Genomic DNA, 27,895 nt, shown 5'->3' on the forward strand with positions numbered 1-27,895 from the left:
TTAGAAGTAACGGGAAGCTTCAGGGTATTTTTCTCACCAAGCAGCACACAGTGATTGACCAGTCTTTGCCATGAATTCACTATTTATTTCAATAGCCTTCAGTATCAACTGGATGAGACATATTCCCAGTTAATTCATTTCAAATGAAATGTGGAAGTCATATATATTCCCATAAAAAATAATTTTGGCTATAACTGAATGTGAGATTACCTGCAGTTACTCACCCACACATCCATAAGCACAAACTTGCCTTAGTGGTTTTGCAGAATCAAGAATCTCCCTGCTAGGTTTTACACACATTGACAGTAATCACGGTTACTACTGCAGCGCTTAAGGGTTAAGCAAGGGAACGTCCTGTGCCAGGTACTGTGTAAACACAAGCATTATGTTTTCAGGTACAGCTACACAGCTCGCTGTAGCATAGTGAAGAGACACCTCAGCTCACATTTAATTCTGTCTGTGATTTTGGTCTGGTTTTCTGAAGCACCTTTCCTCCCTAGCTAGAACACCTCATCTTTAGCATTCAAATAAGTTTTTATTTAAAATTGAACTAAGGTAACTCCACACGACACTCTTCTGCATTATTGGCAGAGTACCACCTTGAGGCTGATTTTCTGTTTCAAATATAAAAGGGCTGGGAAGGTGTGATAAAAAGCAGTGTCCTCTATTTTCAAATTAAAGGGATTACTACTGAAATCTCGGCTTGACCAGCTGCACACATTGTTTCACAGGAACAGTAATCCAAGGCTTTAGCACAGAACACATTTTATCACTGGGGTTAAAGCGATTTACCGTGTGAGGTTCATTTACACAGCTAATTACTGCTTTACTCTGCCTCCTTCCTGTTCTCCTCATGTCTAAAATGCCATCTGCCCTAGTAAATCTAACTAGCCAGATGAACTGTTAATTTACCAGTGCAATTTATGATGAAATATTAAGCACCTCTGAGAAACCCTGGTTAAGAAAACATAGCTACCAACTCCTGCATTGCACACACATTGTGTACATACACTCAATATCTTGTTACCCAGACAAGAAAATGAGGTTAGCACTAGGCTTGCTTCTTAGAACTGCTCTGCAAAAACCGATAACAAAAATAATAGAAATTTTAAAAAAAGCTGTCTGGCTATTAAGTACCAACATAAATTAGTTACAAATTCTTCTGCCAAGAAAGCTTTTCAAATCTAGGTGACAGGAAAACAGTTGGGAGTAAAAGCTTTGGGAATGCTACGCTTCATCTTCACTCACAATTCCATTGAGTCCATTCAGTTTAGTGCAACTCCACCATTAATCAAATTATGCCAGAAATTAATTTATCTTTTTATGCATAATATAACCTATTATGCTTCTATTCTGAGAAGGGCTTAAAGGAAACCAATAAGAGCCATGACTGAAGCATTCATGTCACACTGAACGGAGATTTTTCAGAACAGGGGAGAATTACAGAGATAATATACATGATAAATTAATAACTACTTTAATGCTATCTCATTCAAATGCATATCATTGTATTTCATCCTGTTCCCCTTCATCTTTAATATAGTCAATGGACTACACACACACTGAACATTTCAGCATCTCTCTGAATATGAATCAGTTCAACCCCATTTAGTGCCATAAATAAGTAGCAATAATTAGTCTGAAATTAATGAATTAAAATTACTTGAAGCTTGGGTTTTTTCCTCTCTAATTGTAACTCAGACTACTGAATAACTCCTGCAAGTCCAAGGAAACCAGGAAAGCTGCATTAGCCTTTCAGACTTAACAACAGAGATAAAAATCTTTCAGGTATCTTATAGCAAGTTTCACTGCAACTTCACTTTATTGACATTTTAAAATACTTGCTTGGACTTCAGTGGGGCTTTGGTTGCTTCGCCAAAGTTAGAAAGCCTCTGGCCATTAGCCTTTACTATGGTCAGATACAGCTCCCATTGAAGAGGTCTCCGGTGGGAGCTCAGTAATGTTGACGGCCAAAGAATCAACCATGCACGTTGGTGCAGACTGCAGAGAGGGTCCTGCTGCATTGCTTGCCTCGTGCAGTCTGTCCTCTCTCCGCAGAGCAAGAAGAAAACTCACTCTGTAGGGCAAGTGGGAAGCCTCAGAGGTGAGATCTTCCCACTTCCCACACAATAAGAGACCACTTTAGTCCACAGATGAGGAGTCTAATCCATGCATTCACTCAGATAGTCTAGAGCGTTCCTTTCCAATTACAGATTCAGAAGGTTCACTCCCCTCTTCACATCTCCCTGAGACAGACTTGGGCCATAATCCTTGTCCCCAGGCTAATAAAAAACCCCAGCCTTCTCAGATAAATTCTCCCCACAACTTTTAGGCAAGCTATCTTTCTATACAGTTCCCAGGTTTTTTCCCCCTTGAGTTACTGGGAACATCAGGCTGGTTCAGCTTCTACCCTCCTGCTCCTCGCAAGAGGCCATTCTGGCCTTCTTCCCTTTGAGCACACCTCCTGAGTGACATCTACCTTCCCTTGCTTCTGAAGCTCACACACAGGACCGCCTACCTACACTGCAGAGATGGTGAAAGGAAATTCTCTGTTCAATCACCTGTTTATTCATCTGCATTAAAGAAACAATGTGAAAAAGCTATAATCTTAAACCATCAGCCATGCCTTTGGACAAGAAAAAAAGGCAAGTAAGAAAGGAACCTTGCTGCTGTACCTCACCACTGACATGCAAAACGAAGCCCTAGAACCTGTTATTCTACAATGGCTGCAAGAACTTTTTTGAATGGAGGTAAAAACAACAAACACATGCTAAATTGCTTAAGTATTTTAACTTATCCCATCTGCTACAGCAATCTCTCTCTTCACCCTCTTCTGCCTTCAGTATGCTGTTTCCTCTCATCAACACGATCATCGTCCATTCTCATTTTCTGACTCCGCACTCTTTAATTACATGGTGATCAAAAGCAAAAGAAATACGCTTATCCTACAGTACTCTGACTCAGTCTCAAAATCCAGCAACACACAATATGACACAAACAAAAACATAGTGAATGCATTTTTAAGGTCTCGGCAGACTTGTAAAGTACATATTGCTTTATTCACAGTTGAAAGAACAAGCTACCAGACCACCTAGAAATGTCTTAGCTTATAGCGGATGCAGTGGGGGGCAATGGGAGAGAGGATAGAGCTGCAGTATGAAGTAGATAATGAAGAGATGAACAGCTACGAGCAGGACTGAAACTGCAGGAGTGGTCTAAACAGGGTGAGCTTTAACCAGACCACAGGCAGAACTAAGCATGGTGCAGTTGCTGCGGACAAGGAACTGTAGAGCAGCAACAGCTGCTGAACGAGCAGGCTGCAGTACCCAGAACGTGAAATTAAGGAGACACCCTTTGCACCCTTCCTGACAGAAAATACCATCGATCCACTGAAGAAATTACACACCAGTGGATCAGATAATAGTAACAGTCAATGAACTTCATTCATGCACACAAGCAGTTCCCCAATTTCCCAAAAATATGGATGAAACAATGGAAGTTTTATGAATTTTGCTCCCTCAAGGTTGTTATTAGTGAGGAAGACCAAATGGGTAATTTAAGTCTTCCACAGAAAATCCTCACACCTTACAGCTGCTCCAAACTTGATTTTATTCCCTTAGTGCAGTCACGTTTTCTGTTTAGGCACATTCTGCTTTCCATCAACATGCACAGACAGCGTTAAAAAGCCTGGTCAGGAAAAAGTTTAAAGAAAAAAAGAAATAGCTACAATATTGACTGTTACAGAACACCTAGAATGAAAGATTTCTCTTTTGAAAATAACCTTTGCAGGGACTTTCTCATTGTTCTTTGCTACAAAGAAAGTTCTGTTCTTGCTGAAGTTTTTGAAAAAAAAAAAAAAAAACAAACCACAGAACGAGAGAAGCCTTTAGAAAAATCTTTGCATAGGAGGCTGCAATAAATTTGCATATATCATGCAGACACAAAGTCAAGTAGAAAGCTTTGAAGAAGTATTCCACACAGAAACCGCATTCTCTCATTTTCTGAAGGCAACAAACTTCTGTAGCACAATGTTTGTGCCACAGCAGCTATTTTTTGCCGCTTACTTTGTTTGCAATAGCTACCTAAAGTTCTCCCTAGGCCACCATCTGGTAAGGATTTACAACAGATTACACGCAAAGATTTAACTTGGTGCACTGTATATGCTTGTCTGTTTTAGCACACTGCAGAGACCAAGCAACTTCTTGATAGTGTGGGTTGTGTAGACATATTGGACTTGTAACTTTGATCAAAGTAGAAAATATTTAGAATGTATGAACAACAGCATTTTTCCTACTCCTTTCTCTCCTCAGAAGCTGCCGTAAACTGAGGAAAGCACAGAAAATCCTCTCTTATATTGTGTAACTTGAATTATTGGAAATATGAACACAGATAATTGGGAATGACACGCTAGAGCCCTGCTGGTACCAGCTTTTAACTACCTCAGTGACTGGCGTTCTGGCAGCTTCACCAAGATTCCTCAAAATTCCCTCTCTCTATTTTCCCATTTCTGCAAGGGCCACAATTTTCCACATATGTTCAACAACTGTGGCACGCATATAGGTTCAAAGTACTACAGGGATCACTGCTTCACTCAAAAATCAAAGCAAAAGTAAAGGTTGCTACTCTGAAGAAAGGCAATTAGGCCTCAAGTTTGTATTTGTTCTGTCCAGGTACACCCAGGCATCTTTCAGCTGAGTTAAGCAGCCAAAGTAATACTTAGTAGTAGTAAGAATATTCACATTCTCAACTGTAATCACTGTTTAAAGTTCACAAAAATAAAATAATTTGGTATATTTTCAGAGATAAGAAAGATCTTGACTATGTTACTATGCAATACAGGTCACAATTTAATCACGGAACTGTTTTTAGATGAGAAGAAATATATCTGCATATTGCAAAAAAGTGTCAAAGCAGGTTTGTGGGGTTTTTTTTTGTTGTTGTTGTTGTTTTGGGTTTTTTTTGGTTTGTTTTTTTTTTTTTTTAACCAGTAGGCTTACACTAAAATGTATATACTGATAGAATAGTCACCTTAAACTACAATAGGTGATACTCATGACAGCTAGTTTCCCTTCTAACAAGAAAGTAACTCACTTGTGGAAAAGGAAGTATACTCAAAAGCTTTAATAACAATATGGAAAGATTTAATACTGTTAAAAGTATTTTAAAACCCACTAAAATTAATACTTATACATTTATTTTGTTCCAGCAACTTTTGAATAGTGCATATTCATTAGAAAAAAGCATCACTTTTGTTAAGATGTAAAAGTTACACAAAGCAAAGAGAAGCAAAAAAAAATAGAAAAAGGGAGAAAAAAAAATTCTAATTCTCATAATTTTCAATGTAATTAAACTTTGAATATGAGGACTGTGGAAAGAAGATTTGTTGCAAAGATCTATCAAATTCTTATTACTTTGGCTGACATCATTCAAGAAAAAGCCATTTCTGAACAAGACCTAGGAATTTGCTGCTCTGTAAACGAAAACCTAAGCACATTGTCAGACAAAAAAACGAGGGCTAGGCTAAATGTTATCCAATTATGATGGTCTATAACAAAGAAAAGAGAAAGTCAAATGACTGCTTTTCCAATAACAGGCAGTATCCATACAGTACCTCACATGATTAACTCAAAATGCTTCATAACAGCCAAGATGACGAAGGAACTGAGAGGTCCCTTATAGGCTTGTGAAAGCATTATTCCAGTAGGTTCAGTGACATTCGCCCTCTCTTCCCCCATCAGTGCCATGAACTACTAGTTAGAAAAGAGAATGAGTTTCAACACTATGCGGATATATAAGCTTGTAAAAATTAAATAAAGGGGGAGGATGGACAGCAGAGTAGTTGCCATTGTTAAGCCAGGAAAATCACGGAGCCTCAGCACAGTGGCCTGAAAGCCCATAAGATGTCTGCAGTCGCAGGTAAGTTTCAAAGAGGTTCACACACGATACATGTTACCAGAGAATGTGGCTGACCCAAAACCTATTCCATCCCACTTCTCACCATACAAGATGCTGCAGGTATGCTCTGGAAATCTCAATAAGCTTTCATGCTTTTAGTGGTTTAGATTTCCTGTTAACAGAGGGAGGGACACAAAGAACTGCCTTCTTCACATGGTGTACTCTGACTGTGATTGTGCACTGGCATCTGAAAGGCAAAACTTAGGCTTTGACCAAGCTGATGCCCAAGTTGCTTATCTCTTTGCTATGAGATACTAAATGGGATGGATAAACTTTTAGAGAAGAAAAATGAATGCACGCAGAGCTTAATTCAGAGTTTTACTGTAATCACTAGTACACAGACACCACGCTACATTCAACATACCTAACATTACCACGCCCACCCCTAATACACACGCCACACAGTAGTACCAATTATCTAAATAGATGCATTTTTAGGACATGGTACCTTTGCTTTTTTCTTTAAAAATATACAAACCCTATCAATGAAGCTTCTTTACCTAGAATGATAAACAAACAACAATGCCACCTTCTCTCACAATACCATCCTGTACCTCCCACCCTCCCCTTCCTTGAAGTCGGCACCCCCGGATTTAGCTGCACCCAGAACTCATTCCCTGTGCACGGAGGCAGTGAACGCTGCTGATCAGCTCTTTGGTTATACCTTGTGTCTCCCATTAATGTCCATAGACAAACAGAACCAGGTCAGGACAGTTTCAAGCGCTGGCCTGGCATTGCCCATGCCCTAACTATTAGCAGGTTTCCTGAGCAAACTCAGCACGTCGCCCAGAAAATGCCCAACCCACTTGCCAGGAAGCATTCCCTGCAGACAGAAAGGACATAGCTGTCTCATTTGGAAGGGGTGGAAGGCAGTTTAGGTTTGGGAAATATGAGCTGAGTGTCAATACCACACAACTGTAGGCCCATTTTATTTATTATTATAATCAAGCCTCCAAGAGGCACTACTACTTGAGGTGCCCTCCAGCCTACTACCACAGCCGTCTGTGGTAATGACGCTTCTGAACATCCTCCCCGCAGAAAGTAACCCAACTCCCTCAAACTCTGCTTGAGGTTCATTTTTATTAGTTTCTTCCTTCTGTCCTAATAGAGTTGAAATTGTGAAGCTGGGCTGTCATTTTCCAATTGCTGTCAAGGCATGCTTTTATTCCTGGGCACAGCTGGCAGGCAGTATTAAACCAAACCAGGGCAAGCATTGAGGATACTGTAGAGAAAGGATTCCAGATGTGTGTATAGAGCAAGATTTTCAGATGATCAGCTGTGCTACACCAATTTAAAAATGACTTGCATATTTCCCACATAATACCTGTCTGAAAAAGAGACCCCTTGTTTATGTAATCCAAAAGAAGTGGGCAGGAAGACAGAGAAGTGATAATGTCTGCAACTGTAGTTTTCTGCAGTAGCCTCTAGCAGATAATCTGTATAAGCCTCCCCTCCCTAAAACCTCTGTCTCCTCCCTGTCCACAAAAAAAATCCTTTTGACAAGCAATCTGTTAGATAGTCTGCAGTTTGGAATAGTTCAGGGAAAAAGGAATTACTCTTCTGACACCCAAGAAAGTAAAAAGGCATGCCTTAAATCTGCTTCAGAAATGTTCTCAGTGATCCTTGTTTACATGGGTATGTCATCAAGTAGAGCATCTCAACTTTCCAGCATGAAACGAGCAATTATTTTTTAAACACTATTTCCTTAAATGTACATGAGTGGGCAGAGAAAAGAAGAGGCTAATTTATCATGTATCTTCCTGCTGCTCCATCTTCCCTAGTATTTCCAACATTAGACACAAGACATTTCTTACAGCGTATACACCATATTACCAAATAAAGGAGCACTATAAGTCCCCCTTCTTACCCCAGTTCTACGCAAATGACACTACTACTACTTGCTATATATAACCTCTGTCACTGAAACAGCATTTTTGATATACACACTTGAGCTAGTACTCTAAATTCACATCACAGCTCTAGCCACAGTGCTGGAAAAAAAACAGTGACAGGGATGTGGTGAAGGCACTGACTCTACAGCTTACTGAAATTGTCATTTCACAATACAGCTTAGCCAATCTAACAGCTAACTTACTAAGGGACAGGTCTTGGCTCTTCCTCCCTTCTCAGTTCCTGCACCAGCAATTGCATCTGTGCTCCCAACCCAGCTCCAGGACATAAGCTTTAAAAAAAACAACCCACATGCAGAGGGGGGTAAGCTGTCAAACACTAGCTCAAAGCAGCAGTCCATCACATCAGTGCAGTTTCACACCCAAACAAAAACTGAGGCTTCACACAAAGGGAAAAAGGATATTGTGATTTATGTTTTTACAAAAGGTCATAGTTGCTTTGGGTACCTTAGCAGTATCTTATGTTGCTGAACTGCAGCATCTGCACGTAAGTCAGAGCTCAAGTGAGAGCCAGGGTGCAGTCCTTCCACCACACGCTGGTGCAGACACGACCAGCATTCCTGGGAAAGTCTCAAGTTTAAAAACAAAAGGGCATTACCAGCTGTGCATAGCTGAGTTTAGCTCCAATGCTGAAATATCCAGACACATGCGTATTTTCTGTAGAAGAGCTGTGGAAGATTTATTACTAACAGGAAGCAAAACTGAAGTAAGAACAGACAATCAAGAACTAAACAGGTACAAAAGGCAAAGAAGTTTGTTTTACACATAAAAAATAAAATTCTGACTTACTGTGTTTTTAACTGAGGGGGTAATAAAGTGTTTTGACTATTTGCTTTAGAACCTCACATCCAACACAGCTAATATATTACAAAAATCAGTATCCTAGGAGCTCAAACCTACCTACAACGACAAGGTTTTGCATATGTATATTCTATTACTGCAATACTAGCTAGATATACATTGTTTATTTTCACACCAAGTTATGTAATTAAAAAAAACCTGTTAAAGTGTTTTAATTGCTGAGTACACGCATGTGAGAGATTAATTGCAGGGACAGGAACACAAGACTAACTTGCTGAACTCCACAATTTGCAGCTGCTTTAAAGGCTGACCAGGTGAGGAGAAAGGAAGACCAAAAGAGGTCAGAGCCAGGACTTTGCATTAAAATAGTCAAGTTTTGTTTCTCAGTCTTATGCTCAAACAAGAAGTGAGACTCCACAAACAGAAAGAATTGAGAGGTGTAGCCCAGGTACAAAACCCAGTTTGTTCTTGTTCCCCACAGGCGAACAGTACATTTAACTCTTCATACTATGTTTTGCCCAGGAAGTACCTGTATTCCACAGTTGATTTTAATTTTAAAGCTTTATTCCTGCTTCAGCAGAAACAAGGTGACCCAGAAAAAAAGCAGAAACTGAAACAAAGCAGTTGTAACTTAAGGGGTACAGTTGTCCTGCAATACATTCAGGTAGAGTAGAGTAAGGTAAACAGGCCTATAAGTTTTTGTCTTATTTCACCTAAAAATAGGAGCAGGCACTTTATTCCCAGCTTGTTTCCTTTGTGAACTCTGCACATTTTTGTTACCAGACACAAGCTGTGAAGCTGAATATTTGTTGTGCACATCCTGCTGGCAAGTGGAATCTCAGATTAACATAGTCTTACTGCAACTAACAACTGGTTTCCATGGGAACAAAGACAAAGCCATGATAAGATATTCATAGGAGCCAGAGGATCATACTGACCATGCCCTCCCTACACCACGTTCATATCTGAAGGTCTCCAACGCAACAGGTGAGATGGACCATGTCACAACCATGAACTGACTTCACTTCATTAATAAATTAATGCTTCAGCTTATTACAAACTCTAAGTAAGAGAAAAACTGAAAATTTGTTTTGTTAGATGTCCTCTTAGCTGAGTGATAGAAGCAACTTGTAATTTTCCTATTAGCATCTATTTATCGTAAGTGGTGCTATTAACAGTGAAGAATAATGATGCTCTATCCTACACAGTCCTCAACAAAAGGAGCAGTAGCACAGTCATCTCCATTTTACAAATAATACTAAAGCCAGAGAAACCAAGGCACAGCAAGATTAAAGCAACCTACTGAGCCTCAGGTAGCAAACCAGGGACCAAACACAGACTGTTCCACTCCAGTGTATCATTAACTCAAAGTGGAGGCTGCTTCCCTGCGTAACAGTTTATGCTTGGGAGTAAATTCACTCCCATTTACACCAGTACATCACCTAGTGAGGACAAAAATATTTGACTGGTGGAGTTGAAAGTAGAATCTATTTACACTCACTGAAGCATTGCGATCAGATATCCTAAGTTCACTTTTTAAAACTATCCATATCCAAAGAGCACAGCACTGGTCTTAAAAGATTCAGCAATTTAAAAAAAGTTCAGGAGTTCCAGTTCCTTGCCCTGGTTCTGTTACAGTGCTTTACGTGAGCACTATATTTAATTCCATCAATAACTTACCTATTAAATCTAAACTTAGATTAAGTTGTTTGTCCACAAACTGGATGGCATGGCCAAATTTAGAAGTGAGTAAATAATTACTCACTTAGGTATAACTAAAAAAAAAAAAACAACCCACAACTTCTAAGATATTTCTTGACTGACTTTTTTCTTCAAACGAAGTGATCCCTTTCAACTTTAAGAAAAGACTGGACATGGCACTTAGTGCCATGGTCTAGTTGACAGGGTGGTGTCAGGACAACGGTTGGACTCGATGATCCCTGAGGTCTCTTCCAACCTGGTTGATTCTGTGTGATTCTGTGTAACTTTTAAGTAACATATAAGAATGTTTAAATAAATGTTAAGGCTTAGCAGCATGCAAATACTTTAAGAACATTTCCCAAAGACTCTGACGTACTTCGTATTTTGCTTTATCATATTAGTTTTCTTCCCCAAAGGCATACTTCAGACTGAAGGAGTATGAATATTATACTGTAACTTATTCAGCTCCATCATAGCACTACTGCAAGCACAAAAATGACTTGCAAAGGCAGGAATATCTACATGCAATTAGACAATCCTGTCACTTTTTTTACTCCCAGCTAAGAGTAATAACAGTAGATTGGAAAACTAAACATCAAGCACTTCCAAGTACTAGGAAGAAAATATAAGACTACTAAGATCAAAGGTCTAAGTGATTGATGACAAGTCCTGCATACGAATCACACTTCTCCTCTATGTTATGGTTATATGCAATACACTGGGGCATCAACCTGGAGCTAACTCTTCTGAAGCACCAGCCCAATTGGAATGATGAAGTTTTGAGTTAGAAACATCAGAAGACTTGTTTTCTGTGCCCATTTGTGATTGTGTTTATTTTCATCTCCGAATCAGAATTAACTCTATTTCAAGTTGACAGTTTTTAGAAAAAAACAACAGCATTTCACATATGTAACTACACCATTAGTACACTGAATGTGAAAATAGAACAGCATATGGCCAAAGAGATTATGGGGATTAACCAATTAAATGGTATGACTCAAAGCGACATGATCCGTCAAATCTGTATTTTGCAGTGAGGTATGCTGGGGCATAGGAGAAGAACTTCACCTAATGCAAAAGCTGAAAGCCAAACTCCTAAAAATAACTGATTTGGCAAAAAGTATCTGCAAGGAAGGAAGGAGAGCTATGAAATGTTCAAAGCTTACAAGCTAAGAACAAGTGATTTACTTCTGGATGTCTCCTTTCTCTTTAATGCTGGATTTCACAACACCTACTTGATGCAGAACTTACTACAAGCAGTCCCACAGAACGATAATTTTGATCGTAAATTCTATACTCAATAATTATTTACATGCGTAAACACATAATATTAATTTTTACATCCAAGGTTACAAACCAAATTCCTGTTAATATAAAGACACAGTAAACATGTGCTGAAATCAAGTTTCCACAATGGTAAGAGAATAAAATATTCAAGCAGAGCTTTAGGCAAAATTAAGGCCTGTTTCTAAGAGTCGAATGCAGGTGACAGTCCTAACATAGGGTCTCACAGAGAGGCAAATAGTTCATCTGCATATGTAATGGCATGAAAGAGGCCACAAAAACAGAGGTATCTCAAAACAGCTTCTCCAAAAGGTGACACTACTGTCAGCCTCAGGCAATTGCCTCATTGCACCTTGTGTAAGACCTGCTCAGAAGACAGATCCTGCAGGGAACAGGCCAGGTGTTTGCTCTCCAGGTCAACACCTGGGACTCCAGGCACTTAGAAGTCTAAATAGAAGTCATTCATTCAAGTTCATTTGAGCTCATTCTTCTACCGCTATTGAAGAAACGCCAAAAATACAAGCAAATAATAGTTCACAGGTATCATACAGGTACATGACCAAAGAATTTATTTGAGATTTTAAATTACTAAAGGTTTTAATATGTCAATTTAAAGATGTATTACAAAATAATATACACTTTTTTATACACAGTTACAGCTAAACCACCAAAAGGAATCAATAAAAAAAAAAAAGATGTTCTTAGATTTTATTAAAACTTCACCTCAATATAATTTTAAATGCCAATACTATTAAAAAACATTAGCATTTTTAAGAGCTAAATGAAACAAAAAGCACCCAAACACACAGAATTCCCAAAAGCACCTTTTAATCAGTGCAAGCTCAATAAGCACACGCTTCTCTGATATCTTAACTTTTCCTTTAGAAGAGACAACTTGGTAGGAAAGGAATGGGAAAAAAAAAAACCTCAATACAACAAATGCAGTTTCAAGTCAACTTCAGCTCACAAAGGAATAAGTTAGGTGTGGCTGCGTAACGGAGCTGCCCTTATATAAAACTTGTCTGTGGATGCACAGATACGGAAACACAAGAAATTTATTTTAAGTTGCTAAGTTTCCATTTCCTAGGCTAAATCTCATAATATTATAATCACCTGACTGTTTATCATAATATGCATATCTCAGAGCTGTCCCTTATGGATTTAATATTAAATACAAAGCAGTTTATGCTTTACTCCTATCCCATGCTTCTAAGCATACATAAGGAAAAGCTTCAGTTAAGAAAAAAAAGCCTCAAATGCATTAGTGACAGCTTTGAGATATGTAAGCAGAGTCCTGTGAAATTTCATCAACATTTCATTTTCATTAACAACCTCACAGACACACTATGCTTAGCAGAAAAATGTTAGTTCATATGAACTACACATTTCCAGGCCGTAACATGTGCTACTAACAAAGCCCTTCATATCATTTAGTTCCAGATGATGGTCTTTGTATCTACAATAGGATGAAGGCATCAATAACAAATCTTTATTAAAAAAAAAATGTTTATCTACTTACCTTCAGGAAAAGAATTAGGCTGCACTAAGCATAGGAATGCATGTACTATTTTAAACAAAATTCCTATTGGCCCAGGTTCATGGTATACACCTGTATCATACGTCTTGACTGGTACATATCCAAAATCCAAAGTCCCAGGAGGCGGTTTGTATATAGGCTGTACCTCTGAAATAGTACTTCCACAAAACAGCAGCAGCAGCAAACAGAGTTCCACAGCCATAGCTAGCAGTATTCATAAAATCGGAGGTAGAGATATTTGTCCCACCAAGTCTAGAAATCTTCAATACATTCACTTGCAGGTTAGCTTTCTAGCCAGGAAAACACTGGTGCACCCTTACACCTTTTATTCTTCAATGTATTCTTGCTTCCGAGCGGTACAGAAGCCTCTTGTGGAAATGAATCAGCGCACCATCTCTAGCAAAAACAAGAAAGAGCTCGTTAAGGTGTGTGCAAGCAAACAGGAAAGTGCAAGATAACCTGCAATTTTCTGTGGAAATTGAACATGCCAATAGTTGTAAAAGCAAGCCAGATAGGATAGAAAAGGAAAAAAAAAAAGGTTGAGGTTTGTGAATAATACGGTCTACTACATACACTGTACTTGAAAGAGGGGGAAAAAACAATTATGCATAGTTCCAGGTCAGTGAGTTTTCAAAAACAAAGCAGAGGATTGGGACAGCTCCAAGGGAAACAGAGCTAAAGGAGTAATGGATGAATTGCACTTCTGACTACATACAATATGTCATGTCACAACAGTTACACAATGCATTTAATCAGCCACCTGATGTTACCGTAGCTGATGGTAATTATTACAAGTCATATCCTGTAGCTTCTTTAATCTCAACCTTTCAGTAAAACCTTCCAGCTTTAATCTATAACCTTCCAGTTTACAGGACTCCGCTTTCCTTCCCCATGCATGACCTAGCAGATGGCACCCTTCTGACACCCATTTCACAGCTAAGGCCACAGATTCCATCTCAAGGAAGAATTTAAGATGCCAGCTACTCCTAATAGTCCTCCAAGACTGAGGAAAGAAATTATTCATCACTGAAAAGTTAACAAAAAAAACAATAAAACTTCACCCTCCTCACCGATGACAATGGGTATCCAGTAATTACTTTCTGTTAACTCAAACTATCTCAAGGCTCTCCTTAGCAACTGAAGAAGTTAACTTAGTAATTTTTATTCATAGGTTGCTAAAGCTGAGTGGCATTAAGATGACTTTGGATGCTTACACAATTTTAAGAACGTTCTGAATCTACAAAATCACAGCAGTTTAAACCATCACTTAAGAAATGTAAACAGAAACCCCCCCAGGTTTCCAACAAAACAACTGACCACATCTTCATCTACCTGGGGTTAGGTAAGACTCCTTCTCTTCAGCATGGGCCATGGTGGCCTCCAAAGGAAAGAGATTTAAAAAAAAAAAAAGCAACAGAAAAACTTCTTCTGCCCCTTTCCGACTTTGGAAGTTGCATCTACTTGATGAGTGTGCCAATGATCGCTGCACTGACTTTCCCACCCATCCGACTGGCTTATCTTTGAAATGTCTTTGCTGATCTCCCAGAGTGCCACTGGTGAGGATGCCTGGGAACACACTGCTCGGGACAAGGCACTCACTTCAAACTGGGGAGCACCCAGCACAAACTGCCTTTGCTTAGCATAGTTGTGCCTCTGTTGCCTTTTTCAGCAGCACTACCTATATAGAAATGTTTTTAATCTCCACCTCGGCGTTCAGACCAATCACTTGCAAGAATGACAGCAAAATAACGCAAATACCTCACAGCCTCAGTCAGCCCAATCCTACACCAATATCTTGACTTCCAAGGTGCTTCCAGGTCAAAGAGATGCTGAAGACAAAAGACTTAAAAATCGGTAGTAAGGTGAGACTTAAGTCTTTCACATGCTTTACTGTCTCTGGTAAAACAGAGGCTACCTGTCTGAAAACCAGTATTGACTTGCAAGAAACCACGTTGCAGGCTTGTTTAGTAGTCTGTGCTGCAAAGGACAGGTCAAGATTAAGAAAAATATGGAACAAAGGAATATAAGACCAGATCAAAGAACCAGAGATAGTTTTGTTTCCCTGAAGTCCAATTGAGTTAAGAAGAAAAACTGAAATCCATCTTTCCCCATCACAGCTAGTGAAAATCAAGAAGAATGGACAGTAATAATGCTATGAATAGCAGAATTACCCAAGCCTTACTCAAAAAGGTGATGTTAGCAACCACTCTGAAATATGATACTCAAACACAGGAATACAAGAACTTGGAACATGTCAAACCATGAGTATTTTCCTATCTGGAAAATAATGTTTTGCTAAAGAATAGTGGGGGGGGGGGAAACAGCTCCAAAATATTACTTTTCCTCCTTTAATTTTTTTCTTGAGGCTAGTTTTCTTCAGCCTATTTTTCAGTGGAATTTTCTTTTATGCATCTATTACTCTAGGGCTGAATGTAGAAATGGTCAGAAAATTGCTTAGGCTGCAGTTTATTATCAAATCTACAGAAACTCTACAGGACAAAATATCACAAGACCAGAACTAAGTGAAAAAGAATGTATTTTGCCTTAATGACACAACAGTGAAGACTGTGCAAGTTTGATACAGTAAAGTTCAACTAGGTTTTCTTAAAAAAAAAAAAGTAGCTTGAACACTTTTTGTAACTACAGTTTAGTTTTTGTGGAGATTTCTCAAGTACAGCTGCAACACTTCAATGAGTCAGGAGAAAAAGCTCACACGTGGTGACTGAGCCTTGATTCCAAGAGTTAAGGAAACAGATACAAAAGCATACAATACAGGGAAATGTTAGGTGTGTTTGTGAAAGATGAAATTGAGAGGAAGATGGCCTCTCTAACTTGTGTCTTAAGGCAAAGCTAGAAGACAGGGCTTGTTCTCTGCAGTGCGTTCTGTTATACTAGAACGAGGGCAGAAGAAAAGAAAGTACACAAAATCAATCAGGTTGGAAGAGACCTCTGGGATCATCGAGTCCAACCATTGCCCTGACACCACCATGTCAACTAGACCATGGCACTAAGTGCCATGTCCAGTCTTTTCTCACATCTAGAGATGGTGACTCCACCACCTCCCTGGGCAGCCTGTTCCAATGTCTAATGACCCTTTCTGAGAAGAAATTCTTCCTCATACACCCTGAAGTACATACAACTTCAGGGGTTTTTTGTTAGATTTTAGATTAAGGACAATTTAAAGTGTATCTAATTGTACAAACAGGCAAATAAAGCACTATCAAAATGTCCTCCCATTATAGGAAAATAATCACTACGCATGCTAGCATGAAGTCGTGTATTAACCAAGACAGAAAGTTGGCAGTTTTAAGACAAGGACACTACTGAAATTGCAAGGACACTACCTGTACTGCGGATACAAACAATATCCTGCTAAGTGGAGATACCTAACCAGCTTTTAATTCCAGACACTACTGAAGTCTCCAACTCTACATAATTTTCAGTTAAGCTTTTATAAAGCTCAGAATTTTTCAGCAAAGCAGGTGGGTTTCTTGCAAATCAAAGAACCTGCAGAATTCTGACCATACTCTCTTCCTCTCCCTTTGTTGGCAAATATATCACGATAAACATGGTTCCTACTTGGCAACTCCTCCAGGCCGACACCAAATCTTCTCTATACTACATAAAACACTAATATATTTTCAAGGTTACATTAATAATGATCAGGAACTTGCAGAAACTCTATTAAACCTGTAACTCAGGATACCTCTGAGCATGCAATATGTATTCAACCTACCTAAAAATAACAGAGTAAAAAGCTCCCAGCAGTTATCCTTATCTTGATATCCAAAAGAAACTTAGCTGGGAGCATATTAGTAGTTAAATATGCTAGACCAAGAGCATTAAAGAGAAAAAAATCTATCCATGAAATTTGTAATTGTGAGAACTGCAAGAATGACATATGCACGAGTGATACATATAAAGAGTATTAAGTAGCAGTTTGTGGTACTCTTCATGGCAGCATGTGGCCATCTCATTTCCTCAGAAACAGTGTGGCACCACTGCAGTCAGCGAGCTACAGTAACTGCCAGTACAACTCTCCCCAAGTTCAAGTTATTAGTCAATGAAAAGAAGCTGTGTGAACCCTTGAAGTGCTTACACTAATTATCATATAAGATACCCATTTCATTACTATTTTTCAATTAAAAAAAAACACATAAACCCTATTAAGTACTACGATATATGATAATGAAAGTGTTTATTTTCTATGTGGTTTGCAACTGCCCATCTTTAAAATACTAGAGCTTTTGATTTTATTCTGCAATCGTCACTAATATTCTACATGTACAGGTCACTAAACATAATTCCTGGGGTTTTTAACCACTATCTGAGGAGAACACCATCACCCTTTTACCAAGTATGCTGCAGTATTATCATATCTCCGATATATTTTACTATTAAAAATATTGTAATATTTTCCAACCAAAAAAGCTTCAGCAACTCCACTGTAAGTTTAAGAGGGGAAGAAGAGACAGAGCGAGAGATGCAGAAGTTCAGCAACTGCCTCCATGATACATCAACTCTAAACAGCAGAGTTCAGAAACAGCTTGATGTCCAGGTCTTCGTTTCAACAGCACTGGCCTCCTTCTGTTTAACACCTCAATCCATGCAAATACAACACTGCAGTGCAGTGATGCAACGATGATTAACCCTGTGAACTGATATTCAATCAACCAGGGGCTAGACTGCTAAAGCTCAGTGTGGGAGCCTGCTGGCAGTGAACCACGATGGGATAGTGGAAGATGCAGTTGTCCACAGGAAGCCCACACAAAGGATCTGGCTGCGCTTGTTCCAATTTTTAATTAGTAATTTGAAAATCCAAGTCCATACTCCTCTTCAGTGAGGCTGCCCCAATGACAGCAACCACCAGAAAAGTGAAATGCATTAAAACAGCCACAAAACAGATAGTTACAGGTAGACTACAACTCCTAAGTATGCATTAAAAAAAACAACCCACAAACAACACCTTCCCATTCAAGAGGCATAATACAGTAAGCCAAGCTAGACGCTGGCAAGTTAAAAATGCACAGTTTTCTGTTACAAAATCTGTCCTAAGCCTACCAACAATTACAACCTGTTGCCATAGGAGGAGCAGGAACCAAAAAAACCTAGTAAGCACCAGGGACTACAGAATAGAGTTTGGCAGCATCCACCAGAACCAAGCAGGATCTTCCACACAAGGTAGCCTCACCTCAGTATGCACCTGATATGTCTGCTATATGCTCAAAATGAGTAAGCGCTCAAGTCAGAAAAACTGGATATTCAGAACTCAGGTTGGCTCTGAGCAGCTACTTAATAATTTGAAAATAAATAAATAAATAAGCAACACCAAAAAACCTTGCTGTTTTACAAGTCACAGCAGTTTGCAAACAACAGACCCATAAAAATTAATGCCAAATGAGATATCTTCCCCAGAAGATGAGCAAGTCTGATCTTTAGCTGACTGCTTAAATGTTTAGAGTATATTTCCACTAACTGAACCAAAAGAAATATACCTATGTAACTTAATTTTAAGTGGTGCATTTACCCTAGTATTCATACAGCATTCCCTTGTGAGTGCACTTTTCAGCATCACATAGAAAATTTTAAAACACAGTAAAGCCAGCCCATAAACAGGCAGTTGTTTTGGCAAACGTGAACTGGTGAGGGCTGAGTACATGTCCCAATACCAAGGTACTGGCACGACAGACCCCATGTACTCCCACTGGCAGCTGAGACAGTGTCTTTCCCTCGTCGTCTTTCCAGTTACTAAACCTGCAGAGACCTCTTCCTCTACCACAGTGCTTAGTCCTTGATGTGCGAACCGCAGAGCAGCGCGGGTACCGCAGCTCTGCCGCTGCTGGAATACCGACCGATTTGGTAGCTTCTCCAGCTGCTCCCCTGCATGTGTGTGCAGAGGAAGACACGGCCCGTGTTTACCACCACCACAACTGCCCCTTCTCCCCGGCTCTCGGGTGAGGTCCCCAGCTCACAGCAGAGCTCACCCCTGCCGAGAAGGTCTGACCACCCGGGGTGGGCTGCGGCGATCTGCCCAGGTACACCCCGAGCAGCAAGGCACCAGCAGCACCGCCTCAGCCAGCTCCTCCGAGGCGGCACTCGCCGCAGCGCGCTGCCGTACCGAGCAGGGACGCCCGGCGGGAGCGGACGGGCCCCTCTCCCCGCTCACATCCACGGTCTCGCCGCAGAGCCAAGGCAAGGTTTCGCCTCTCTGCCTCCTCCGCACCTGACGAGCCGATTTCGAGGCCAGCACGGTGTCCCCGTCCGACTCCCCAGCCCCACCGCCCGCTCCCCCCCGCCCCGGCCAGGTGCCCTCAGCGGACACCCTCCTCCCCGCGCAGCGGCTCCCCCTCTCCCCGGAGATCTCCGGGGCTCTCCCCGCCCCGCTCCCGCCACTCCTCTTCAGCGGCCAGAGACTCACAGCCGGCCCCCGACCCCTCCTCAGCCGTCCCCGCCACACACGGCCCCTCCGAGGAGGAAAGCCGCTTCACTCGCAGGGGCCGCGCCCGCCGCCCCGCTCTCCTCACCGGGCGGATCCGCCCTCGCTCCCCGCGAACCGGCACACACCGCCCCGCCGTGCCGCAGCCCCTTCCCCCCGGCCAAACCCGTCCCTCCCGCTGAGCCCCTGCCCTCAAGCCCGCTCCCCCCAGCACAGACCTGCCCGGCGCCGGCCCCTCTACCCCTGCCTCACCCCGCGCTGGCAGGGTCGGGGCTCCCTCCCTCAGCGCCTCCGTCCCACCACTCCCCCGCTCCCAGCCCCGACTGAGCCCCCTCAGGATCCCCACCGACCCCCTCCCCACAGGCAGCCCCGCTCCCTCGGACACACGCCTCCCCCGACGGCCACCCGTCCCCGCCTCACTCGGCTTCCCACAGCAGCCCCCCACCCACAGACACCTCTCCTCCCCCGGGGGAAGGGGCCCTCCTCCCCCGCGGCCGCACTCTCCCGGCCAGGACCTTCTGCCAGCTGCAGCGGGAGCAGCCAGGGAGGAACCTCGGCCCCGCTGCGGGCGGCGGGGAAACGCTGCCCCGGGACCCCTCCTCACATACCCCCCCGCCCGGCAGCACTCACCGGCGAAGCGAGGAAAGCAAGACGGAGACGCCGGGGCAGGGCACGGCACGGCACGGCACGGCCCGCTCTGCCTGCCGCCTCAGAGCGCCGCGGCGGCGGTGGTGGTGCTGCCGCCCGCGCATGGATTATGGAGGGCGGGCTCTGCCCCGAGCCGGGGCGGCGGGACCACCCCGGCAGGCTGTGGCTGGAGGGGGGAGGAAGAGGAGGAGCGTGAGGGGCTTAACCACGGAGGGGCCCGCCGGGCGAGCGGGAGCTCACGGGGCAGGAGGGGGGAGGGTTCGTGCCGCGGCTATTTAAACGCGGCCGAGCCGGTCAGGCTGAACCTGCAGCTGTGCGTGAAGGCGGGTGGGGGCACGCAGCGATCGACGACCTGTTGCTCCCCAGGCCGGGCAGGTACTGAGGCGGGACTTGGCCCCCGCCCTGGTCCCAGCCGGGAGGGTACCCGGAATGCCGGGACCAGCGCCGGTCTCCGCCGAGGCACGTCCCTTCTTCCGCCCCCGGTGTGGCCGTGCCGCCCCTCTTCGGCGGTTTCTCCTGGGGCTCGCTTTGAGTTCAGGAGAGTTTGCTTTTCCTATCAAGGTGGCTTACCCCAGTAGCTTTTGGAAAAACATCTTATTTTACCCCTCCCGAGGGATGTCTTTATTTCCTGATGAGGTTATAATTTTTCTTAGAACTGGTATTCGTGTTCCTAAGTGGTTTTTGTTTCTGAGGGCGAGCGTTACTGGTAAGACAGGAAGCACTTTTCCTACAGGTTGCAATACAGGAACATACACTTTCAAAGGCTCTTGTGCTTTCCTCCTTCTGCCTTTTGTGATTTTTATTTGAAGCTTTGATATTATAACGTGGTTCCCCCATTGCAATATTAAAACATAAACATGATTTTAACCTCTCTTACTAGACCTTCCATTTTTCAGCATCACAGATAAAGGCAAAGCAAGAATTTGCGCTGGAGATCCAAGGTCATGCTCGTTCCTTGGAGGTCCTTACACCAATGGAGAAGGTGGTTAGTCTCCCATTTGGCTTTATGCATTGGCAGGCATAAAGAAATCAAGGCTACGGTATGGTATCAGTCTGCATTCCTAATGCAAGTTTGGCCAAACATCGATCAGTTTTCCCACAAGTGGTATTTGGTGTTGCTGAACTCTACCTGTATTCAGCTCAGGGCATTTACCAGTAATGCACATCAAAGAACAACTTGCCACATTGGCTGCACATAGAAAGAACAACTATTCTGACCAGGGCTAATCCTGGACTTCTTCAGCAGGAGAATATGTACTGATACAACCCAAAATGGAGTGGCACAGAGTTCAAAGAAAGGCTCTTGACCTAGTTTTTGTTATAGTTCTCATACGCCCCCTAAGCCAAAGAGGGGCAATGCCATGGACCTGGGCAATACGCAGAACATCTTGACAAAAGGACAAGTGTGTTAAACGATCCAGATAGTCCTCAAATCCAGAAGTACAACTGCTGTCTTAAGTTTTGGATGAAAATAGTTCTAGATACAAGAGAATATTACTTCCAAGTAATGGGCTGTGAGTGCCCAACACTATTAATCAGATGATCTGGTGGGTTTGATTCGCTTGCTCCTGAACAGTAGTAAAACAGAAAGGCCAAATCTCATTGCTATGTGACTGATTTTAAACTGCAAAGTGAAGGCATGTTGCTACAGTAATAAATAACTGCAAGGGTGGAATAGTCTGTGGGAACTTGAAGAGATTGTGGAAATGCACAAGAGAACAGCATGGAAGGAAAGGTCAGGAAATCTAGCCTTGCTGGAGCCAAAGACACTAAGATTTTCTTTTGGATTACTAATTAATACAAATTATAGGTTTACTACCAGTTTGTGGTATGCTACCACATGACTTCTACGAGAGAAATGGCTGTAGTTTGCATAAACAAGGACATGCAACTAGAGTTACAGGAAAAAGATACTAGCTTTCACGGAGGAATTGAAACCAAATCAAGACCAACACTATTAATGGAGGCAGTTCGTCAGTAGACTAAGCCAACACTTATTATTTTCATATTAGTAGTATCCATGTGTAACAGCTTTCCTGCTTTTTTTATGGATGGTGCCATCAATATAAGAGACCTGAAGCTTTCCAATCACATCTGAGTTTCTTTGTACTATTGGTATCCACCCCGAGTCAAGGAGTTTGCCTAAGGTCTCTTGAAGTGACTAAGTTAAGATAATTTATATCGTATTAAGTACTGAAAATATGTTCTCTGAGTAGCACCTAGTTAAAATGTCAGAGCTTGTCACTGTGAGATGGTAGATGGAAGCATGACCTCTTCAGCTGCTTCGCATTACATTGCTGGCAACCTCGAGTATATGTCTGACCTGAAAGTGCTCTAAGCAGCTGTTGACCTTTCCTTGATGTTTCTTCACCACTAACTCCATGTCAGGTAGAGGCGGACAATTGTAAAGTGGGAATTACTGCATCAGTTTGCAGCCCTTTCCTTCACTCCCTGTCTCCCTGCCATCCACATCACAACGGTGTCCAAGCTTGCTTCGCTGCACACTTACCTGCTTGACATTTGGCTGTGGGCACTGCAAACGATGCTGGTTATGTGGTTTGTATGCACAGTGTAACGCACTCCCACTAGAGAAGAAGGTGTAAAAATGGTACGAAGTCTTAGCAGGCCCAGAGAGCATGAAGAAGACTTGTCCTCCAGGGACTGCACCATTTTTTATGTGTGGTCGTTTGTGTCGTAGGGCGATTGGGCTAAAATTAATCAGGATGCCTTCTAGCTTTACTCTTTGTGGCCAAAACTTTTAAATGATCTCAGGAGTCAGAGCTGCGGTCAGGTTCCCGAGACAGCTAAACCCCTAATTGCTCACATAAATGAGGAAGCAGTCTTTCAAACCACAGCACAGTAGGTGCTAAGGCCTTTGAAAACCTGCTTAATAAGCATCCAAAACAGGAACAGCTGGATTGAAAAACCTGGCCTGTGCTCTGTGGTGAGCATTTGAAAATCTGGCTGCGTATCAATCATCTCTGTTATCTCAGAGGAAAATCCTCAGGTAACAGGAAGATGCATGAGATTTAGAGCTTAACTATAATGGTTGTATCATGTAATTGATTTTTAAGTAGGGCTTGTGATTAAAGGTCTATTAGATAAATAGCCTTTTTCATTAGTTGAAGTTAGCTAGGCATAGTATTGCCTGAAGAGATCTAAGATCATATCTCCAACCTTTCCACCTCCCAAAAAGGAAAAGGTCGAGGTACAAAAAACCTCTTACATTGTGTTTAGTCTTCCTCTGGCTGTTGCCTGAGTGTGTGGTCAGGGAGAAAAGGGTGCATGGAAGGGGGGGAGAGGAGCAGCGTGACTTCCCTGCACCAGGGCTATGGAGAAAAGTGATTTACACCCTTTGCCAAGAACATGCCGGAGAGTGAATTCGCCAGCACCCCAAAATTCAGCCAGTCTACCTATCCCTCTTGTCAGCTCTACCCTTTAGTTCGATGCCTGCCCACTTTACCCAGCTTTCTGTGGGTTTTAACCTCCGAGTCCTTCTCTGCCCTCCACCATCGTGCACTCTGCCTAGCTCTGCCCTCCCTCCTGCCACCCAATGCCACCCTTCCCTTTGGTTCTCGCTTAGTCCTTCGGATTCTGCCAGCCCTCCCAATTAGTTGCTGCTGCCCAGCAGCACCCACCAGCTACCTGCATACTCCATGCCCTCCTGCTCAGCTCCCTGTTGGCACTGTTTCTCCCTTCTCCAACATCCACAGCTGCATCCCTCCTCGTCCTTAATTCTCCCATGGGATGCAAGGCTTGAGGAATTACAGGCTCTGTGAGTTCACAGCTCAGACTTTGGGCTGTGAACTCTCCCAGGCTGGAGCCAGGCTAGCCCAGGCTCTGCAGGCTCTGGGAGAGCAGGACCTGGGGTTATAGCAGGCAAGAGGAACATGTTGCTATATTAGACACAAAACACATAAATTTTGAAAGAATTATTAGGATCTGTAAAAATGGTGGGAAACAGCACAATTGCTGTGTGCTATAGCCTGCCATGTATTTGCTTAATTTCTTACTCCTGAGGGAAAATAAAAAAAGGAAACGGACAATCTTACTCACATTCATTCTCAAACTTGGAAAACAACATGGCATTTCATTGGAGACCTTTGATTCATGCCAGTTTAGGATATGATTTCGGTGAGGATTGCCTTATTTGAACGGAAGATTTATCCTGCTGTATATCACTTTAGGATGCCTTCAGAGAGTTGATGTTTTGTCAGCTACACGTCTTGCCGTTACACTGTGCTGTGCCCCCTTCTCGTGACTGTGATAGATCTGCATGACAACTCGTCAAGGAACTTAAAAATTATACTCATCGCTTTTCATCTGAGGAAACCACTAGTAGTTGCTATAACAGATTTCACAGCTAAACAAAGATACAAAATGACAGGGATTACATGATGCATGTACTTGGAGCTTGTAGCTTCTTTTATGAGCTCCCCTCACCCTGTTTTTCCATCATCTCTGTATTTTACTTCTGCTTGCAAGCTTTAACGCTTGGCATCCTGATAAATTACCATGTCAGGAATGCTTGAAATGAAAATGGGAAAGGTGCATCTCTTTTTGACACTGGAACAAAAGGAGCATGACTTGGTTCTGATGCTGTTTGATAACAGACTGGGGAGCAATGGCCAACTACCACCTCAGATTTTGGTTCTAGCTCCAGCACCTTACACTTCCCTGGTGACATAAAGGTCCTGAAGAGCAGCTCCTGTGTTCTCTCTGTGGGAACTGTATGTAACGAGCTGTCTGATAGAGGATGTGGCCACGTCAGCAAGGGCATTTCAGTTTGTTAGAAAGCAACTTATGGCCTCAAAAAAATGCTTTCAAATGGAGTCCTGAAAACCTCCTGCACAAGTGTAATTTCAACTTATAGAAAAAAATACTTTAAATAAGGATGCTCCTGTTTACCAAACTTGCACACACAGTTTGGTACCTTTTCCCTCAGAAATGAGGGCATGGCTGTGGGGCACATCTGTTCTCAGTTGCTGGTAATTTCTTCCTTGTGACCAGTTAATTGCTGACTACCGCTATGGCTGTTTCTTGTGGTATACTGGTATCTAGTGGAGGCACGAAGGGGCTTCAACCAGGCTGGGTCCCACAGGCACAGTCACAAAGTTGAGTCCTGGCTAATGAAGTCACCTGAATGTGTGATACAAGTGGCCAGGAGCTGTATGTGGTACAGCACGGAGCCTAGCCTGCTGCCTCACCTCGGGCTACAGTCGTGGACACCTTCAGATTAGGACTGGTAATCCTCTTCGTTCTCTCTTGTGGCTGATTGTTTGATTTGATTTTGGTTTAATAAATGCATTTATTCATCCCTTCTGTAAGCTAGGACCTGAGCTAGACTTCTTGGACAGAGGCAAGAGAGGCTGTAATATATGGGTTAAACAAGCTATTCATCTAATAAGACTATCTGTATGTCAGTAAGAACAAAACACTACAGAAATAATTAATCAGCCAAACCAAGTACACTCATGAAAGCTAGCATGGAAGTAAAAAGTCATTGATCTCGATAGGCATTTGTCAGGAAAAAAGATCAGCTTTCATCTCTATGACCCTACGATAAGCACAAGTCCCCTCAGCGCAGGGTAACTCTCCCGTGCTTCCCACAAAAAGTAATCCTACCTTAGGAGCTTAGCTGCTGCAGTGACCTTCTTTTGTCTGCCTGCTCAGGAGTAAATTCTGTCTGACATGAGTAAAGAAGATTGGAAGAAGGTTATTTTTAATATCAGGATAAAATAATCTGTAGCACAACAAAATACAAGACGGGAAGGCATCCATTCATTAGGTTTTCAGGAAGAGTGACACCACCACCTACAACAACTTGCAGGAAGCACATAAACAACACACATCGCAGCATTAACCTGACAGGGCCCCTTCGCTCTAGTTTCTATTATTAACTTTACACCTAGTGCAAGTCTCCTCAAATGAACTATATGAGGTATAACGATTTATCTTACACAGACTGTACCTCGGCTGAAAATTTATTAACAGGATAGTAAGAGGCCTGGGTTTTATACGCCCTTCACAGAGATGTGCTGAGTATCTGATCCCTATGTTTCCTCTAGAGTGGGGAGAGAACAATTTTTATTGTTACCTTGTCCAGGCTTCTGGTCTAGGTGGTGAAATTTTCCCTCCCTCTCCTCATGTTAGACTGCTCACTTAAAAAAAAAATACCATTTCTGTCCCTCCCCATCCCAAGGCCCCACTTTCCACTGAATAGTTGGGGCAGCAGCCTACTATCCACAAGCTGTTACCATGCAAAACAGAAGTGCAGCTTCTCCCCTTTGCCACCTCACAGCTTCAGCTCCCTTCTTGCTCTTCTCTGGTTTGGCACAAAAATGTTCATTAGGGATGAACAGTAGACTGCAGCCCTGATAATAACATGCTCCAAGCAAAATACTATTTTCTCCTCTATAATATAATGGATTTTTTTTTTCTTTTTTTTTATCAGGGAAGGTGTTTTCAGAATTTTATGGAGGAGATTGGCTTTTTTTTCCCTAATGTTCTCATTAATTTATTATTTCCTGTGTTTTACCTCCCTGCTGATTAAAGTATGAGAGACAAAGAAAGGGAAAAGTATTTCTGCTGTTGAAGCATGCAAGACATGAAAAAGAGAAGCTGACATTTAACTCTGCTCCTTTGCCTTTTTGTACATCAGGATGTCAAATGATTTTCCATATTATAAGTATTTCATGGCAACACTAAGCATTTGAGAACAGGGAACATTTATGTTGTTAGAGGACACCTGAGGTTTGCTGCTTTAAAGTTAAACCATAGTCTTAAAATCTAGCCTGAGTAAGAGGTAGCACAGAGCTATATCTGTGTGGGCAGCAGAGCAAGAATCAGCCTCATGCTCCAAGAGCTGCCGTGTGCCTCTCAGTTCTGCCCTGCTGCAAGCTACAGCTTCCCTCCCTCTGTGCTTGGGTTCACAGGTGGGTGATGAGTACAGCAGGGGTGCATCCACGTTGTCATGCTGCTTTGCTCTTTGCTCAGGTTCCCAGTCTCTGGCTGTGTAAGTATTAGTTCAGCTGTAGTCTCCAGGCTGGCACAGTTCAAGGGATAGTGAAGCCTGGGGTGCAGGTTGTTCACTTGAGCACGTCCCACAGTCTGCACCCTTTGGCTTGGGGATGGAGGCCCACACAGGCACAGAAAAGAGAGACATTGACCACAGAATCTGGGCAAAACAAAGCCCAGCTTTCATCATCATACTTAATCATCACATGCTTTCATAAAAGGGACTGCAGCAAGTCATGCATTCTTTGGTCTGCTCTGCGTCCGGTGAAGAAATGAATGATCAAGTGCTGTTTCATAAGCTCCTTGACTCAAAGGGGTGTTTTTTTAAGTCAGAGAGGACTGTTCTGATCACCTCACATGCGGTTCATATGCACAACATACATGAAGCCATGAAGACTCACATACTAATTTCAACATCAAGCTCATCAGGTACGGCAGACTTCTGGAGAGAGGCACCTAGGTTCCAGCTGACAGTAGATCTTTGTCAGATTGTGAAGTCTCTGAATGGCCATCTTTTCCCATTGTTAAAGATTAAAATTTTAGCCTTCACCTGAGTTGTCTAATTTCAGCTTCCAGTTTCTTTTCTACTCTTTTGAACAGCCTCGT

General features: G+C 42.4%; 1 protein-coding gene across 1 annotated transcript in view; it reads right to left on the reverse strand.

Moving 5' to 3' along the window:
• Window positions 1–13,390, reverse strand: part of PROM1 (prominin 1) — a 56,277-nt gene extending 42,887 nt beyond the window's left edge. Inside the window, 1 exon segment of the mRNA XM_068403187.1 lies at window positions 13,171–13,390. Within this exon segment, the coding sequence (XP_068259288.1) occupies window positions 13,171–13,390 (220 nt within the window).
• Between the last annotated feature and the right edge of the window lie 14,505 nt (window positions 13,391–27,895).

Source organism: Nyctibius grandis, chromosome 6, assembly GCF_013368605.1.
Source record: "Nyctibius grandis isolate bNycGra1 chromosome 6, bNycGra1.pri, whole genome shotgun sequence".
Taxonomy (NCBI): domain Eukaryota; kingdom Metazoa; phylum Chordata; class Aves; order Nyctibiiformes; family Nyctibiidae; genus Nyctibius; species Nyctibius grandis.